Here is a 20755-nt window from a genome sequence, read left to right on the forward strand (position 1 = left end):
TCATTACCAATTTATTTGAGTTATCTTCATCTTGCATACAAGACAAAGAGAATATTGGTCCACAAACTGGCCGAGATTTATTACATGGAACAGGGAAAAGAAGTCGAACACTCACATTCTTCACAGCATCAGCATATTTCTGCTCATTGAAGTAGTCGTAAAATGCAGCCATGTAAGTCTCTTTGAAATTGGCCTTGAAAGGAATAAAAGTAAAAATGTTGAGAGAGTAACAGAGAGAGGAGGATTAACATGTTTAAATTTAACTTCTTCAGACTGAAATGCAAATGAAGTCTAGTTTAGTTACAGGAAATAGAAAGATACACTTTCATGAGAGAAACGTACAGATTTAGACTTGGCGAGACTTCCAAGGGTCTGGATCGTCTTAGAGATAAGGGTGAGGGTTCGAGAGGTGGTGGGATCCTAGAGAGACATAAAGAAATGAAATTAAGTTAATTAAATCTTGAGAAAGCAACTTTCACACTTGACCACATCGGAAAAGCGCTGTTTAAGTAATATCTCATATGCAGTCTTAACCTGGACCAGGTGGGGGCATATGAAAAAAAAGTTTCCAAGCTTCAGCTTTTATGCCTACAGGCACAACGAAGCCCTTGACGTGGACATTTAAACATAAAGTAGTAGTATTATAAATAGTATTATTTGTATTAAGTCATTGCACAAAATACAATAAGCACAAACAGTGTATGCAATACAATAGCTAGTACACAAAACAGTCTAGAACAGGTGTCTCAAACTGATCCAGGGCCACTGGGGCTGCAGGTTTCATTCCAGGTGTGTTCTTGCATGGTTGGAATGAAAACCTGCAGCCACAGTGGCCCTTTACTGGATTAGTTTGAGACACCTGGTCTACATGGTATAAACCAAAAAAATAAAATAATTAAGAATAAGATTTTTAGGACTGAAAAAGGCAGAAGCATAGTGCTTATATCTGCCTATCCTTCATTCTTTTCTTTAAGCTACGCTCGAGAAATAAAGATAATGATAAAATAAAACAATCATTCACAGTTGTAACCCTCTGTAACTCCCCTGTAAAATAGCTTTATGAACCGCTCTTTTGAAAACCAACAGTGAGTTACACATTTTTTAATCTATGTAAGCATTGTTCCATAATTTAACCCCAACAATAGCAATGAATCATTTCAGGTTTTTTGTTAACATCTCTTTAATCATATTTGCACAAAAACCCTTGTGCACAGTCTGGCAGCGATTTTGTTTTTAGCTCTGAACATTATTTGCATCATTTAATAATGTACCAAATCCTTACACTTTAAAACTTGAGATGTCATGTTTCACAGCTTAAGATTTTAACAGACAAGATAAAAAGGATTATCTAAAAATGAATTCAACATTTCTAAAAAATCAAAGTCTGCTAAGGAAAATGAAATAATCTAATCGAAAGCTTCCAAGGTCTAAAACAGGGGTCCTTAACGGTGTTAAGGCCAAGGACTCAAGGACCAGTGGCACTTATTTGCAGAGAAAAACAGTATGTGTATATGTACACTGTATGTTGTACATATTTGTTTTAAAGATTAAACTCACCGGATGGTGCGGTCGCAGATGGAACAGGTTGGGGGAGAGGATGGCTGGAGCGAAGAAACGCAGGAAAATGAAACTGCTCACTGCTGTGTATCGAACATCTTGGTCAACTAGAGAACAGAAACAAAAAAAAGAAATAAAACAATGATTAATTGAATTACATCTAAGACATCACATATACAGTCAGGAGGAAGAAGAGTGGATTTATTCAATGAGTTTCACTTTAACTGATAACTAACTACATATTTTTTTATCATGACAGCTTGTTCGTGCTGTAAATGCAGTGCCCCGTGATGGCCAACAGGAGGCAGCACAGTCTGTGTCACAGGGTGCAAAGACTCCACACACAACAATAATAATGAGTGTGTGGGAGGCTGAAGTGTTTTCAGCAGAGAAAGAAGAAAGTGTCCTTGGACATCCTGCACATCCTGTTCTTTATTGCCTATTTCCTGTTCCTTATTGGCAGCATGCCTTCTTTCTTCCATCAATTGTAAGTCATTCAAGAAGACGGGGGTTACCTTGGAAACGGGTGGCGGCGGACTCTCTCAAAGAGAAGAAGATATCACACATGACGGTGGGACAGCGGACGCCGGAGGACGTGATTACGTTGAAGATGCGGTCCACATACTGACGGAGGTTTTCCTGGAGAGGGGAGGCAGGGCAGATATTTCAGATAACACACACACGCGCACAAGCACAGGCACACGCACAGGCACACGCACACGCACACATAACTCTTCTTCTTACCCTGTTTGTCTCCAGATTTTCCGAGTCTTTGAGCTTGACCGGGTCGATTTCACAGGATTTGTGTTCTGTGCAGATCTGTGAAGATTTACAGAATTATTGAAATATCAGTCAATAACTGATTAAGCAAAAACATTCTTAGAGGTGCTGCAGGGAAATAAATGTGACATGAATGAAATCAAATAAAATAAACAAATAAACAAACAAACACGTAAGTATCTCACACACTTTGTTGTAATTTGCTTCATGGATGATCGAATCACAGGTCGACAGCGCTATATACAAGTGTAAACGACCACCAAAACGCATTGTGATCACTCAAACCACCACACACAACACCGGTCGTCTGGAACACATTTGACCAGATTTTTAGTGTAAACATGTTCTGATACGTCCCTGACAAAAGCTTAATAGGACATGGTTTTGTCTAATGGAAGAAGATGTGTTGGATTTTGCTGAGCGATATCTCCAGTCCACTAACGTGATTGGTGAGGGTGTGGATGTAATAACTGTGTCCAGGCCCCTTTGACCTTCTAGCAGAAGTGACGTAGGCAGTAATCTGAACACAAATGGTCAACTAGAGACGCATTATAGACGCATGGGCTGAACAGGGATGAACACCGATGTGTTTCGGCTGTCCACTTGTGTGTCAACAGTGCCTCAGTGACATACCTCGTCTATGATGGGTTTAAGTGTGACTTGCAGATAGTGCATTCCTGCCAGCTTCATGGTCTCATCAATACACTTGGAAGTCAGTGAGTTTCCCCGGAAAATGGTGTTTGGATCCCTACGCAGAGAGACAGGGTGTGTTATTTTGCGAATAAATCAAAACGTCAGCTTAATGAACAACATGGTTTTTGAGAGTTATTCTATAACCATAATTAATTACATTACTGTGAGTGCCCATATTGTCACAGTCAAATCAAAAATGCTAAGCTAGTCGATTTTTCCCATACACTTTAATTAATAAGATTAAAGAATAAATCTGCACTGATTTATTAGTGAAACTCACTCAAAATCCTAAATATACAACACGCTGATGGTTTATGTTGAAGAAATGTACTTTTATTATTGCTAACAAAGATCAAGCTACAGTTTATATCTGCCAAATATAAAACAAAGTCATTTTTCTTTCTTAACTTCTGATGCGTCCTCTTCTCCTGAGATAAATACTCTTTATAGGATGTCAACCAAATGGGAGATGGATTCATGAAACAGCTGGACTGTCAGGTTTTAGTTGTTGAGCTGTGGATTCAGGGAAAAGATGCGACGGGACACTCACTGTGTGCGGTTGACTTCAGCATGAGCGATGGCGCTGATGAAAGGCACGATCTTGCCGTAGTGAAGAAACAGACGCACGAGGGGAATGGCGGCTTCTTGTTTCTCTCGACACACCTCCCCCAGAATGTGTGCTGTGGACGCCGACACAGGCTGAACAGACAGGTGCAAGGAATAAACATTTAGAATTTTGTAAAGCGGTTAACAACACAAGATGCTACAGGACACCAAATAGAGTATACATACATGTACCTCTACATTAGCAGAGTACAGCAGTAGGTCTCTGAGGGGAGTGTAGTGTTCGGAGGGGAAGACGTGGTCCTCGGTGTAAACGATGTTCAGACGCAGAGAACCAAGCTCTTCTACCTTCACCGACTTCCCTCCGTTCTCTCTGGGCTGAAGAAAGTACCTGAAGAAGAAAAAACATTGAACATATTAGATCAGACCATGATGAAACTTGAAGTGAAAACAGTTATCTCAAAATTCTTTTAAATGAGCTTTTAGCAACTTTATTGTTTTGGTTTGCTCTCACTCCCACCAGATATTTCCCTCAAGAGGTGGTGGAGACCAAAACTGGGCTTAAAAGAGTGAATACACATATAGTACAGCTTGTTGTGGAACAAAAAAATTATGGTTTAACAATCTCATCAAAATCTAGAAAACTGAATTGCTGAATATATTTTCATTAAATGTAAGGGGATGATTATTACACTCTTTATTACTTTACACTGACAACACAATTTTTATCCTCTTGGTTCGGATTTTCAAAGCAGCCCATTATTCTGTGTTTTCCAAAAGAAATAAAAAACTAAATATTGACTCTGTTAGGTCAGCAATGTTGTAAAAGAGCTTTCATGTTCAGCGAAAACTACCGTGATATAATAAAAACTTTAAACAAGTTATGCTGTCAGTGTTTATACTTGTTGCTATGGCTCTGCTGTTGCTGTGGCAACACGTATTCAGAATGTCAATGTACAATGATTATGAAGTCAAACCCACTCAGCCCTAGCAGGGTGCAGAACAGTATGTGTTATAAAGCAGGGGCCTCATTACAGGAACTTCCTGAATCTGAAATCCTATGTCTTTCTACATCTCACGCCGACGATGTTCTCTGTATCTAACCTGTACTAACACACTAACATCCTGACACTTATTCTAACCTGTACTAACACACTAACATCCTGACACTTATTCTTCTCTTACACTTTATTCTTGTGTTAGGTTAAAATGTTTTGTATAGTTGCACTGTCGTTATTTGCTGCCCTGAATTGCCCCCCCGGGGACAAATAACGTTTTTTGAATTGAATTGAATTGAATTGGTTATCTCAGTTTAGGATGAAGTTAAGGGTTTTTTTGACATTACAGTAACATGTTTCCTAACTGCATTTGGCGAAAAAAAGGTACCTTATCTACGGATAGGATTATAAAAATAACAAAGAATAAGAATTTCCTAAGTAAGGAATCATAACTGAGGATGGCATAGACCCTGTGCTAAATTAAAAATTACACCAATGTTGTTAAGTCTGTGTAACAATAACACCCGCTTGGCACCCAGCTGAACGTCCTTTCCTGTTCCATGGGTTTATGAACAGCTTCTTTAATAGGAAGATAGGATTTTTCCAGACCCAAAGTTGATTGACAGTGTGTGTGAAAGGAGATGACATGCACATGATGGCTCTCTCACCATGCGTCGTGGACCCCTGCCTGACCTAACACCCGCAGAGGAACTCGCACACCTCCCAGGAACTCATCCCCGAACTTCAGGTTGCTGGCGTTCCACAGATCCACCCTGAACACAAACCACAGGGTACAGTTCAAACACAGGAAAAGCTTTAAGTTCAGAGCTGATACTGACACACTCTCTTCAAAAAGCCCCTTGAGACAGTTACTGGCTCACCTCAGTGTCAGCTTGTCAACATCCTCTTCTTCAACATCAAACTGCCGTTTCGTGTAGCTCAACGGCCGCGTCACCTTGAAATGGAAACAGAGGAATATTTGGCATAAACCATGTAGACGCTGGTAAGTTGCAGATTCATCTACATACTGGAAAAGACACTTTATTTTATTGAAAGTAGCAGTTTTATTTTTAGTTAGGCTGAAAACACGTAAATCAAACTCTAGGCTCACTATCTGGCAGATTTGGATCCAAATGGGGGGGCCATTAGAGAGATCAGAATGTGGCAGGGTCCATGAAAGTTTAGAGGAACAAGATAATAAAATCCAAAACAATTAAAAAAAAAAAAAAATCCCAACCACATGACAGACACATGATAGATGGCCTGTGTTTGCGTGTGGACGTGGGCCTCAGAGAGGGGCTGCAGGCAAAAAGCTCCACAGGGTATGAGTCCTGTTAATGTGGTGGTCGGGAATAAATGAGACGGTCTTGTCAGATAGAAATCAATGGGCCAGATTGTTTGGTGGTTTGTCTGAATCAATCATACTCTTGTCCTGCTGTCTACTAGTGCTGCAGCGGAGAGGCCAGAGGGAGGAGTGACACAAAAATGTCAGAGCAGAGCGGCTGGCGGGCAAGGGTTAACAGGGGCAGTGTGAAAGGGAGTTTGAGTGCATGAAAAATATGTATATATATAAACTCAAGAATAAATAAATGTGAACCGCAACATGTTTTTCAAAAGACATTCAGAAAAAAAAAAACTGCAAACATGTATGTGTTTCCAGTTACCTTGGTTACTTGTCCTGAACTTTTATCAAATAAATTTCAACAATTACATGGTATAAAAGGGAGTTTTTGAGTGTGTTTGTGTGTGTGCGTGCGTATGTGTGTATATATAAAAACAATATTTACCTCAAAATAGAAAACCTCGTCAAACTGTGGATTGTTGGTTTTCCTTTTCACTTTGGTCTTCTTGGCTTCCGACCTACAAGAAACAGAGAGGCAAAAGCAGATAAAAACCTTGTTAGTTTAACATGTCATAAACAAAGTGGTATATGGTGACGGGTGAAATCATGTCCAATCGTGGGAGAGATCTGACCTTGAAGGTCCTAGTAAGGAGACTGCAGCGTAGGGATCACATTGCCCATTGACGATTGGAAGACCTTGGCACTCCAACACTCTGTAGAAACACATGCACAAAAACACTAATGAATGAGCACACATTCATGCTGTACAGGCAAAGACACACACACACACACACACACACACACACACACACACACACACACACACACACACACACACACACACACACACAAACACACGCACACACTAACACACACACACACACACACAAACAAACAAACAAACAAACACACACACACAAACACACACACACACACACACACACACACACACACACACGCACGTGACACTTATTAACGTGATGCTAATCTTAAAGCCCCCTCAGCACTGTGTGATGTCATCCAATGCTCTTTTTACTATCTTGCCCAAAAGGCCCAAATATCAGGGATGATGGTACTAAAAGTGAAGTGGTGAAACAGAAAAGTTTTACAATCTAATATAGATAAAAGCTTTTCACAAGGTGATTTTCCAGTATCCTCATTATGCAAATATATTTTATTTGGGGGGCAGCATAGAAACAAGAAACACAATAAAAAGATCTCCAAATGCTAAATGCCAGGTGCCACACCAAACCCTCTTGAAAAACTCTTGGAGGATTCTAAAAGCTTTATTAAGTTTTATATTATCCCATACTCTAATGACTAACGTGAAACACTCCACTGGGAATTCACACTCGATCACACCTCTGCCCTCGCAGGCAGCATTAGTCTCACTGCTTTCATCAACCCTCATATACAGTGGGAAACAACAGGAAGCTATTTCCAGTAAACAAGAACATGCGTTGAACCTATGACCTGTCCAGCAAGAGACAGCAGAAAGAAATATGATCGTCTAGCAGCTTAAGACACAGAAATCCCTCTCTGGAGTTTGTGGAGACCTAAGAGTTTATTTCACTGGGATGACAACTCTAAAGGTGTGATTCTATCAGTCTGCTTTTGAGGCTTTCTGCACCTTTAAGTGGCTTTATGGCGCTCTTTAACTTCACTTAAAACAATTGTAGTTTGAATTGTGAGCTCTAAAGTGAAGTTCTCAGCAACACAAAGCTGTAAATAACTTAAAAAAACCTCCGTCCTAGTGAAGAGGTACACACTTTTCTGCAGTGATGATCAATCAAGATAACTCTCATCATGCTTTTGTAAGGATGCACACATGGAGCCATACCCACTCACCAGCCAGGTATTACTTATAACATTAAAGATGGCTCTGTTCCATTAAAGTGAAAATCCGGCGTTCATGTTTGTATCTTTCCAAGCTGCGAAACAAATATGAAAGCTTACAACCCAGACACTTTTCATGACCGAACATTGAGACGTCAATCGATACGCTTAGGCGGAGGGATTACCGCGTCTGCAGCAAACATTTTGAAAAGGATGACTTCATAATACCAGAAGAGCTTCTGACCCAATGAACCCAAAGAAGGGGTGCTTGAAGAATAATGTCATAGGTAAGTCTTTCAAAACACTCTTTTAATAAATTGGTGTTATTTGGAGCAGTATTAGTGGTTAAATGCGTTCATCGTGCTGCCCCGGGCTAATCAGTGTTAGCCACGGCTGGCTGTTGGTGACAAGAAAAAAAATAGTCTCGATGGCTTATCTAATGACTGTATTTGCTGAAAAGGACCCTGGGATGATTTTACGCCAGAATTACGCTTTAAGCAGAGCCAGTGAGCCAGCATACACTTTACCAAGACCCTGAAACTGACCATTACCTAAATGGTTGCAGCTATGGTTCATGTTATTAATCATGTTATCACTTCCACTTTTCCTGCTATGACATGTCAAAATGTGTGCCGTGAAAAATGTTACGTCATCAAGTGAAAACACAGCTACAATGAGATTAAAACAATTAGCATCATCTAGCCACATCATCTTTTTTTTAAATTCAAAATAAACTTTTATCTCTGGCGTCAGTTATCAAAACATGAGCATGCTTGTTATGATCTGCATTAGTGTTTGAGTGACTGTAAGAGACAGAAAATTACATCTAAAGAAAGCATCATATCAAGCAATCCAGTCAACCACTCCCCCTTTCACAGACATAAAACATCTGGTCCATTCATACTGTAGCTCACTCCTACGCTGGGACCTCTCACTAGTAAGTTTTCTCAGCCTGTGAAAATGGCCCCTGGTGTAAAATGTTAGGTGTGTCTGTATGAATGTAAGAAGGGTAGAAAGAGAGAGGGGGACAGATGAACATAGATGGATGAAAGTAATTCCAATTGAGCTGCTGGCGAAGAGTTGTGCCAATTTTAAATCCTGTGTGATCCAGCAACTACAAACACAGCACAAAGGCCACTTGAGAAGAGAAAATAAAATAAAAAGCAGAGGAAACTTCAGACTCCTGACTCTGTGACATAGGGATCAGACTGAGGACAAAGGAGATAAAGGAAACAAAGCTCAGGCTGGACTTAATCCTCAAATGTGCTTCCTACTGGACGGACTCAAGCATCTCTGACCAACTAAGGAAGAAAAAAGGCAGCAAAATATTATTTTTTGTTCTGAAGAAATTAATTTCCCCCCGCAAATCACATCGTATACATCCATGCATTTTAAGATTTGTACATAGTGATATAGAAAAAATCTATTAAAACCACATGCAGAAAAAAACATACTTTTTTACTTCAACTTTGTTATAGATATAATTTGAGTACATTTTATCATTCCAAGATAGTGCAACCTGCTAAAATGTTTAAAATGGAGACAATAAATAACTGTAAAATGTATGTACATAATGATGCAAGGTCATTTTAAGTGTGCTGTTTTATCCACTGTAAAAATAAAGTACAAACAGAAAGATATCTACGTTTTGTTTCACCAGAATACCACACCTTTAATACAGATTTCTTTTGATTGAATGTTGAATGTTTGTTTTGAATATGCTAATTCATACTATATTGTATTCATACTTATCGACATAAGTGTATTCAAATTGTGCATATAATACAAAGTCGACATACAGAAAGCAAAGCTATCTCTCTCTCTCTCTCTCTCTGTCTGATGACATCATGCCCTAAGGGGATTAGCACCCAAACAGGACAGGACACCCTGCAGGACGAATCACTTCCTGTGTGTGTCATTGTGACGCACCAATGCTCACACTGCATGATGAATTACACAGCGAATCGCAACGCTGACCACAACTGAACTGACTACACATGTAACATGTACACACACCCCACGCACGCACACGCACGCACACGCACGCACGCACGCACGCACGCACGCACGCACGCACGCACGCACACACACACACACACACACACACACACACACACACACACACACACACACACACACACACACACACACACACAGGTTCCTAATAAGGAATAAGGAGAGGGCTGGGTTAAGCATCACTAATGCCAGAGCGCTTCCTGTCCAATAAGCTTGTTTATATAACCCCTGCTTGGCCTACTATCTAGCCCCCTCCCCTCACTCTCTCTCATCACCACTGTGAGCTCTGACAGCGGTGGTGAAGCAGACTTATTTGTTTTAGTCTACGTTACTCACATTAGGTGGATGTGCTTCTTTTTCTGAGCCCACGTAACCTGTCAAAAACAATCTGACTCAAAAACGAGGGAAATGAATTACATCATAGTGCCAGAACCACACACACTAAAGCGGATGTGATTATGAGCCTGTGTCACAGACGGGTGGACAAGTGAGGGAAACGGAATATTAAATGAAATCAGAACAGGAACTTGAGTATTAAGTGTATCAATAAGTCAAACTTTGTTTACAGATGTTGGGGATGTTACTGCATATGTGAAAAATGTTGTATAATGCCAAGTGCCCACTGCCTGACTTTAGTCCTGATTTTACGCTGGCCGGCAGCTTTTAGAGCTCCCCGACAGCTTTTGGAGCACCCCGACAAAAGCCTCAGATCAGAGATAAATCGGGGGGGGGGGGGGGGGGGGGGGTTCTGTGCTGAGGCGTGATGTGTGAACTTTTCGAGCGGCTCGCTGGTGCCTCACAGACACATTCCAGATCTAGCAGGCCATATGTCTGGAGCCAACCAAAAGACCAAACCAAAGAGCCAGTAAGAGGGCAACAAGTGAGCAGAGGGGAGACCAGGGGGAGGGGGGCGCCTGTAACAATTTAAACTTTACTGTATGTGCCGCCGCAGACAGTCCCTGCTGCCCCGGGGACCAACGATCAGTGAGATGAAGCTTAGCTACTGACCAAAGGAGAAGCCACTGCTGCCGGCTGCGTAGTCACATGTATGATATTGGCGCGTAAGGCACCCTTGAATGTCAATTTTCAACTGTGAACCCATCCGCAATGATATTAGATATCAGAGCAAGCGGCCCAGTTTGGAGACAAGACACACACATGGCGGATTCTTCCTGGTAAAAGATCTTGTAGTTAGCGACTCCTTGTCACCGGTCATTGCTAGTAGAGTGAAAACCACAACTTCAAGACTCCAAATTGTGTAGTTTGAACAGTGCAGCAAACTGATGACTTTAAAATTACTGTAGTGGGATCTTGGCTGAAAGTTTTTGTGGGTCCAGTGGGAGCTGGGCAAAATCTGATAAATTGACACATGTGATGTCACTTGTGATGTCACTTGAGTCAGCGTCAGTTGAGGCTGGAGACTACAAGTTTGAAAATGAAAGAAATCTGGAGGTGGAGTTACAAAGAAGTGTTGCCTCTGTAGCTGCTCCTCATCTCTGCTTGAGGCTACACCAGCCGCTAATAGAATATCACACTCAGATTTCAGACTGAACTGTTGTTTGTCAAGTGGCATTGTGGGTAATGGAGGCGTCACAGGGAAATAAAACTTACCAAAATAAAATGATAAAAATGACAACTGAGAGTGATATATTTTTTATACATGATATTATTTTGTTATTATAACTGATGCATTAATGTGTAAGTAGTACCCCCAATAACTATCACAGTAGTTACTGGAGGTTGGGCTTTTAACATTATATACTATTGGGTGGTTTAATCTATAACAATGCATCATATTTTATAACATGAGCATATGCTGTTTTTTGTCTTTAAAATAAGTAGTAACTATGTTGTGGGTTAGAAGTTTCATTTTTGTATAGTTATTTTTCTCTTTTTTCACTGCTGTTAAACTTTACATATTTTATTTATTGCATTCTTATGTACATATTACCTGTGGCCAAATGTATGGAACGTGCTGTATAAATATGAATAACATTTCCTCTGGCCTAAAGAAGATTTCTTCAATTGGTTAGTTGATCTGTAGAGCTGAATGGACGCAGCTTCTCTCTGTCTCTCTCGTAAAATGTCTTCCTAGAGAAATCTGACTAGATGACCTCCTGCTCTAAGCTCCTTACCCACAATGTGCTCTGGGAACAGAGCCATACTGGCTCATCATCCAGACCATAAGCATAGCATTGATCCCCTGCAAACACTGAAGTTCATACATTACATGCATGTACAACCACATTTTCCGCATTGAAACATTGAAACACTGTAGTAATGGCAGATTTATGACTTCATAAAATCCACAACGTATTTAGCGAAACATTCAAAAAAGGGATTTATAATAAACAGAACGCTCTAACCCCGATGCATCTCACTACCTGACAAAAGCTGTTGCTGGACAACAAGCCATGCACCTTAGAAGTCCTCAAAAAATCGCACAATGGAACAAAAATGTGGCCTTCATTGTATCACAACTACTTCCTGCTAATGATTCGACAATGCAAATTGCATTTGTACGACTCATCATCATCACAATGTCAGGAGAATCCGGAGTTTCTCTTTCACTCATGCAGCACACAACCGGTGATTCTCTGCGTCTGATGCGTTCGCACTTACTAGAAATACTAATTGAGTGAACAAGGGGAGATGTTTCCAGAGTTTGTTCTTAAGCATTATGTACAACACAGCTAAATGTATCAAAAACAGGTGGACACAAACCACATGCGTGTACACAGCTTGATGGAAATTTTACAGCAACACCCATCCACATCCAGTGCACGCAAAGAGCAAATAAGTATCATTTTGACCTGAGGGTGGTGCTAAACGCAGGGGATTACCAAAAACAGCACGGTACACTCTCTGGGGACCATGAATGTCTGTACAAAAATATTATGGTAATCCATAACAGATTTAATAATATAAATATCCAGAAATTTCAGTTCATAATGCTGTGAAATCCTTGTTTACAGAACTTTGTGAGTACAGGATGGGATAAGGATTTTTTTTCTTCTTCTCTTTACATAAACTGATCATCAACTCCACATGTCAAATAAAAACATGAGGTGTAGTATCATTTTGTATGAATACTGCGTGTGTGTGTGAAGACTCACCGTGTGGCTAGTTTGTGGTTGATGACTCCGTTGTCTGTGATGACTTCACTCAGGCGCAGCTCCAGGTGCACTTTTCCCTGCAGAAGACACCACACAGACACTTTTTATACAAGCGCTTTTCAATTGAAATGTCCAAACTTATGCACACTCTTGCTTCTGTACATTACAGGCGCCTACCACACAAGCCAGTGGTGCCCAGTGTCAGTGAAACCATGCATGCATCATTGTGTTTTGTGTGTATGTGAAATAGAGATGGCTTTTGCTAAATCTGACAACAACATGCAACTTAATCCAATCTAAAAAAATGTCACCTTTTAACTGGCTTGGTGTAATCTCTCACTATAAATTAATTACCGGTAATTGGGTATAAACATAGGTCAAAATATGTAATCCTTCAATTTATATGAAAACATACGATAGAAGATCCCTGCTTTACATTGGAAACAGTCCAGCTGCTTCACTCTTACGGCCAAGCAACATATCTTGCATGAGCAGTGCATAAATGCTGGCTCGCTGAAACTGCTGCAGCTTGCATCCACACACGCAGTTGTTGCTGCCTGCTTTTCTACATTGAATTTTGCCTTTGATAAAGACCGTAAATAATAGTGTTTCATTTTTCAAGATTCTGTCCACAGAAACGAAACGGAAGCAGGTAGTGTTGCACAAATATCAACCTTTTGCTAATGTCATGTTATGATGTCAATATGTCAAAAGACCATTCAGTGTTTCTTTTTTATGCAAACTGCCTGCGTGTCTCAGTAAAGGCGACACCTTGAATATGTAGATGTTCTGCCAGCATGCTGCAGACCCGAGTGCTCCGGCGGGCTGTGTGGCCGTGTTCCAACCTGTTAACCTTGGCGTCCAAAAAAGTAAAAAAGAAAAAGAAAAAAAGCAACAGGTTTGGCTACGCACACGCTACTAAGGTGAGATGTGTGGCCCCGGCTGTTAGAGCCCATTTATGAACTATCCCAGTACTGTAAAATCATCATCATCAGTATCAGTCTATATCTGTATAAGGCTGGAAATGGTTGGAAAAGTTTTTCAGAAAAGACCTGATTCATAGACCGTATGCACGAGCCAAAATTACAATGTAAACAATAGTTCTTCTCTGATAAATCTCTGAACAAAACGAAAAGTACACAAACGTGAACAAAGTGGTGTTCCTCCACCAACGAGAGACACTATGCAAAAAGCTGTGAGCCTTAACGTCACGCTTAAGTTATTTTCCCTCTGAGGTGATTGGATTAATGACATAATGACAGTGTAGTGGTGCAGCTGTCTAGAAAAGCTCCATTAATTAGCAGCATCAGTATGCAAACTCACAGGCGTCGCACTTTATGGCTGATTCAAGCAGAGGGAACAAACACACGCACTTACACATGTGCGCACAGGCCAAACAATGTGTCCTCTATTGAAAAGAGAAGAGAGACACTCTATCTTCCTACTTCATTTGATCCATCTCCCTCGCTTTCTCTCTTTTCTCTCATTCTCTCACACATCCTTCCTCTCCCCGGCTCCACGGATGAATGTGTCTCTGTTTCAGATCGCTGCTCCAGGGCTACACACACCCATCTGTCTGCAGATGTTACTGTTCACTGTGTCTTTGACTTTATGTGTGTGTGTGTATGTGTGTATGTGTGTATGTGTGTATGTGTGTGTGCAGTACTATGTGCTGGGTGTGTGCGTGTGCATGCGTGTGTGTAACCATGCGTGTGGGTGAGTGAGACTGCTGAATACTGAATAGTAGAAAATGTTGCACATGTGTTAAGTAAGAATGCAGGACAAGTGAGGAAAAATGCATCGGTTTCAAAACTCGAAGATTTCAGGAAAAACAGATGAGTCAATGGCAGCAAATATGTAACAAAAAAAGCAAATGTTCTCTGTCCTTTTCTTAGCTTGTTTATAACTTACTGAGAATAACCAAAGAGAGTAGGGTAATGATATGGCCCTAAATTATCCTGCCTACATACATGAACACGCATTTTTTCTGTCCAAGCCTGACCCCACTTCTGATAGAAAGCAGCAGTATTTGGCCCGAACCCGAATAAAAAAATGTATATCCACTGCTTTTTGATCCAGAGGATGGCACAGATTACACAACTATAAGGTCTGCATTTAAAAAAACTGCGTGAACCAGATCTGAACCAGAATTTTGCAAGACTTTACTCCGCTCACATGTCAGTTTTTCTCAGTGATCAACACACTCTAGCATTTGAGTTTTTGGATGTTTTGACTAATGTCTGGATATGCATTTGATTCACTTGGAATGACACCTGAGTTGACTGCATTCCAATAGAAAGTCAGAGAAAAAAAAAATCAAATTTATGGGGTGGGGTGGGGGTCACTAGCTGGGTTAGCCATTGTGAGCAATAATAATAATAACGCATTATGTGGTATTTTGCACGTACAAACATCATAGCACGTGTCCACGGACAGAAGATGGACGTTACTGTGTGTACGACTGATTAAATGAAACACAAATGCTAATGAACAGTATATTACCACAGCTTTCACTACTGTTTATGCTCAGAGCAGCCATGTTGGAACGCACCATAAAGAGCAAACATTGAGATCAAAAGTGAACATTTCAGTCAGGACTTAACATTCCCTCCAGGAATATTGGGAATGATCTGCTTTGAACTAATTTGACCTCCGTAATACATTCATTGATTTCCTGTTATTATCCTCAACAGCAAATCTAAACCACAACCCATGACCCAAACACATGCTCTTTTTTCTCTCTCTATCACAACCAGCTGTCATTCATTCATGACAAATGAGAATGTGGAAAATATAGTGATTCTGATCAAATGCTGTGTTCAATCTTTCACCTGCTGATCAAAACTGAGCTGTGATAGAGGTGAACGGATGGGATCTCCAGTATACATGGAGGGCCAGGTGACTTTGACCCTGCAGGCGCCGATGTTTCTGGTGCACACATGCTGTGTTTGTTTGTGTTCTGCCCCGCTTCAAACATTAACATGCATACACACTATCACACACCAATGCATATATGGTATGCGGGGTAAGGGGTAACGCTGGGGGTCATTTCAAAATAATCAACATTTTTCTTTATTTAAGGAATGTAATGTTTTCTACAAAATTCCTCTTTTCTTTTAATAAAGAAGCCAAACTGCTCTAATTTTAAAGCAAGTTTATGTAATTTTTACTGAATTGTGGCCACAAGTGATCACTACAGCATAAATCGCATCAGTACAACAGAGTAGGGCTGCACAATTAATCAAATATTAATCAAGATCAAGATTTTGGCCTCCCACAATTAAAAGAACATGATGAAATGAACACAATTAAATGGCTGCTCCACTCATAAAGACGTCCGCTGCATATCCAATCAAGCGCTTACTAAACAAACAGCCATCCACAAGGGGGAGATCGGCATGTTTTGGCTTCACTTTTGGGGAGATGTCATGCCACTGTGCACCCTGCAGCCTGCACTGGCAGCTTGTGAAATAGCCTTCCTGAAGGTTGTGGCTGCAGTCATATTCACATTACTATAGATATTATCATAGTTACTGTCTGTTTCTGTGACTGTCTGCCTGTCTTTGTGTCTGTCTGTCTGCCTTTGCGTTTGTCTCTCCCCCTTTTTTCCTCCCAAACTAGTCAAGACAGATGGCCGTCCTCCATAGAGCTGGGACTGTTCGAAGTTCCTGGGTGTTAAGGGAAGGTTTTCGTTGCCACTGTGTGCTAAAAATGTCTGGATTAATACTGTTTATTAGTTATAATAATAATCGATAATAATTAGGGGAATTATTAGGTCTCTGTAAATCATAAATAAGTAGAGTGTGGTCTCTACCTACTCTGTATGTAAAGTGTCTTGAGATAACTTTTGGTATGATTGGCACTATAAATAAAACTTAATTAAATTGAATTGAAAAGAGGAGTAAAATCCAAGAGAGATCAGATGGGCTAAATGGAAATCAGAGAGCTAGTCCACTTTGGCTATAATTGTATGCATATTTGTCTTCTAAGCTACAGGAATTTTAATGTAAAAATTCTGGAAGAAGTGTTGAGTTTCGTTCATGGTAACATAACATCGTTCGGGGTAAAATGTTGTCGTTCTAATGGAATCAGTGCAGTCACTGGGGAAAATATGACATTTTTTTAAGTCTTTAGCTAAATTACGTCTAAACGCAAGCTGTTTTACAAAAAACATCAAAGATCAGAGAATCAAACTGATCCGAGCATCCAATGCCAGCTTTCAGTATCGACCAGACACTATTTGGTTAATACCAAGAAGTACCCAGCCCTGTAAGTGTCATGTGGTTTTTTGTTGAGAAGCTGAGAAACAAAACAACTGGAGGATCTACGAAAGAAGAAGACAAGATCAAGAGAGTGCTTTTATTTTTCAAAGTATTTTTAAGTGTGTGTCTGTGTGTGTGTGTGTGTGTGTGTGTGTGTGTGTGTGTGTGTGTGTGTGTGTGTGTGTGCGTGTTCACTCTGTACTGACCTGCACTTCTGAGTCAGCGCTGACAGGTTGTAGCTGGAACCAGGTGTCTTTGCCGTGATATTTCTGCAGGTCCTCTTTCTTCACTGCAACCTTGCCTACGCACACGCACACGCACACGCATGCACACCCACACACACACACACACACACACACACACACACACACACACACACACACACACACACACACACACACACACACACACACACACACACACACACACACACACACACACACACACACACACACACACACACACACACACACACACACACACACACACACACACACATGAGCTTAAAAAGACCTACTTGTTCAGATGCCAGCTTCAACAAACACTCACCGAACACCCACACACCTGCTCACATGCTGTCAATCCATAAGCCACATCTCTCCTTGACATGCATGTTGACACCTGGTGCAGAAATACTTAAAGTGTGGTGTGTGTGACCTGGAAATGACCTGTCATTTCTACCCTGAAACTAACAACACACACACAAACGGGAGCTGGTGATGATACAAATCACACCCTGTGAAATATGTTTTCAGTTTGTGGTCACACACACACACACACACACACACACACACACACACACACACACACACACACACACACAGATACAAGCCCACCAACAGTGACACACCCAAAGACACTGACAAAAACATCCGCCCTCACACAAGCAGACACACACACCTTTTAGTGTCAAAGGTGCCACTATAAGGGCTACTTGTTAAAGTGCCCTAAAAGGAATAATACAACATTTTGTGAAAGATGATTATTGGCTTTCTTGCCGAGATTTAGATGAGAAGATCGACACCACTCTTGTGTCTGTTAAGGGGTGAGAATTGAGAACTGGTTCCACTTGAGAACCGGTAACATATTGAATCCACTCTTTTGTGGAGTTGTCTGTTTTGTATAGCATTGTGATATGAAACTGCGGTTTCTTGGTTAAAAATACAGATGAGCCAATTAGCCAATCAGCGCCATGGGCGGGACAATGTATAGGAATCAGTAAGGGAATAAATAAGGAATGGGACTGATAAGCAGTATCCATAATAGATGGTATCAATAAAATCTTTTCCCATTCCCATCCCTTTGTCTGTCTGTTAAATATGAAGCTACAGCCAGCAACCTGTTAGCTTAGCATAAAGAGAGGAAACAGCTGCGTGGCTCTCTCTGAAGGTAACAAAATCTGTGTCTCATGTCTAAAAACTCAATTATTAAAACATCTTGTGCGTAATTGTGTCCATGGTTGTTCTGATCCCCAGGTCTGACTGACTGAGTGATATAAGCTGTGATCTGTAACTGACAAACTCATACCTGTGACCCCAGCTCATTTTAATATTTAACTGTTAAATACTTTAAGATATAAAACATTTATACTATTTAAAAATGTTATAAATGTTTAATTACATTAAACATTAATATTTAACAGTGTTTTTACTTAGCAGCACACTATTTAGCTGCTGTGAAAACTAAAATGGTTTTTGCTAGAATTTTTGTGTTGATAGTTCTTTTCAGTTTCAATTAAAAAGATGTAATAGTTAATCTATAAAACGTTAGAAAATAGTAAAAAGTGCAGTACAGTAATAATAAAGAAAAACAGCATATTCTTAATAATTCTTCTTGATTAATTCATTCCTTGTGTTTTTGTAAGCTGCTGGAAATTCAGTTTCCTTGCGGGAGTCATCCCGAAGGGATCAATAAAGTCTTCATGTATTTAATATCGAAATGACTGGTATTTTCTGTCGATAGGGTTGAGTGAGCATTTTATTGAATTTTGAATTTTTTTATGGACAATTTCTTTTATTGTGTGAAATTAGAAGGTTCAGGCTGAAATTTGATATCAAGTCTGTGGTATTCACATTTAAATGCTCTTTGAATGCCACTTGAAATTTGAGTTGCGATTATTTGGTTTGTCTTGAAAGCGCTCTGTGGCTACAATATATATATTATATGTACAGTCTGGAAAAGAAAGTTGCTGTTTTCTATCCCAACAGAGTGCTACTGCTGTTTCCTAAAAGCCACCCGACGCGTTGTTTTAGCTGCTGTAAAATATCAGTACAGTCTGTACCATGAGGGTTATTTCTCCATCCAAACACTCACCGTCAAATGAGAAAGTCTCGATTCACTTTCCAAGTTGCGTTCGGGATATGAGGGGAGTTTACAAAAGATGGAGCAGCTGTTTACTCACCGATACTGGAGTCCCTCCTGAAGACGTCCCTGTCGAAGATGTAGAAGGAGAGGTGTCTGAAGCTACGTGGGATCTCGCAGTAAAAGTCCTCCCCATAGAACGGACTAGAAGTGAAAGGAGACACAGGGCGATGTGATAATACTCTAAATAAATAAAGAGGGAATTGAGTCGAGAAAGCAAAATCTCCTGTGGAAAAGAAGAGGTGGATTTTGAAAAATGTCTAGAATAAACAATAAAAAATACATTTTTGTATAATAAGGAGATGAACTGTTAAAGAGTTAAAATCACGTGCGAGTAAGTTGTGTGATCAACCTCTTAAATATCCATTAACTGACTGATTGATTGATTGGTTAATCTGGAAACTATCCCTGTCTCAAACCATAATATTTTTCGTGTTGTCTGACTATTTGTGTGTCGGTCGAAAAACGACAAACAGTCGGTTTAATTAAGCCTCAAAGCAATTACCACAGACAAAATTCTTTCATCTTTCTTTTTGTCCAAAATGATTGAGTTTGTCCTTTAGGCAGATATTAAATAAAGATCACATGCATTTATACTTTGCCGCGAGTCATGAGGCCTCCAACAATAGGCCTGTTTGTGACCATCGGCTGGAAGGTATCAACTGCCACTCTCTGCTTCATACAAACAACGGCCATAGATCAATTACGGCAATAAGAATCTCGTGAGCTGAGCCCTCAGGGCCGCTGCTAACCATTACTGACTTTTTCTGTTACTCAGCAGACATGATGACACACAGAGGGGTGGATGGATGGATAGGCAGGCAGAAAGAGCCCTGACTGCATTTATGAACAATCCAACAAACACAGGATCCTTAAATAAATGTAATCCAATTAGTCAACTCAGTGTGCAGGAAGTTTATTTTCACTTGTTTCCTCCTAAATGTGAAAGCTCTGGTCCGTGTTATCAAAGTGTAAGTTAATCACAATCGACTGGGCCATCCATCATGTTTACATACTACTGTGCTACAATATGTGGTGCCTGCAAAGTGTTTGAGTTTAAAAGGTGATCTGTTCTTTAGGCTTTTGACTTATAACATCATCTCTAGCCTGGTGGATTAAATCTTAAATAGTCCTATTCATAAAGGCAGGGAGTTACAGTATGTGACCTTAAGTTTTGACTGATGAGAAAAAGGTGTGACTTTCGTGGGCCTACTTTCCTGTATACAGACC

General features: G+C 40.3%; 1 protein-coding gene across 2 annotated transcripts in view; it reads right to left on the bottom strand.

Annotated features, from left to right (window-relative positions):
- Positions 1-20755, bottom strand: part of rasa3 (RAS p21 protein activator 3) — a 50312-nt gene that overhangs the window by 9608 nt on the left and 19949 nt on the right. The window contains exons 3-17 of one of the 2 annotated variants that reach the window (XM_083916826.1): positions 19566-19669; positions 17371-17465; positions 12903-12979; positions 6567-6647; positions 6380-6452; positions 5474-5547; positions 5261-5365; positions 3829-3985; positions 3581-3729; positions 2971-3085; positions 2302-2376; positions 2073-2196; positions 1558-1664; positions 343-420; positions 116-193 (exon numbers count right to left, since the gene is read on the bottom strand). In XM_083916826.1, coding sequence (XP_083772952.1) covers positions 116-193; positions 343-420; positions 1558-1664; positions 2073-2196; positions 2302-2376; positions 2971-3085; positions 3581-3729; positions 3829-3985; positions 5261-5365; positions 5474-5547; positions 6380-6452; positions 6567-6647; positions 12903-12979; positions 17371-17465; positions 19566-19669 — 1492 coding nt within the window. Of the gene's footprint in view, positions 1-115; positions 194-342; positions 421-1557; positions 1665-2072; positions 2197-2301; positions 2377-2970; positions 3086-3580; positions 3730-3822; positions 3986-5260; positions 5366-5473; positions 5548-6379; positions 6453-6566; positions 6648-12902; positions 12980-17370; positions 17466-19565; positions 19670-20755 lie in introns of both variants that reach the window. The other variant, XM_083916825.1, reaches the window with a different exon arrangement.

This window comes from Echiichthys vipera (genome assembly GCF_963691815.1).
Source record: "Echiichthys vipera genome assembly, chromosome: 1".
In the NCBI taxonomy this organism is placed as follows: Eukaryota; Metazoa; Chordata; class Actinopteri; order Perciformes; family Trachinidae; genus Echiichthys; species Echiichthys vipera.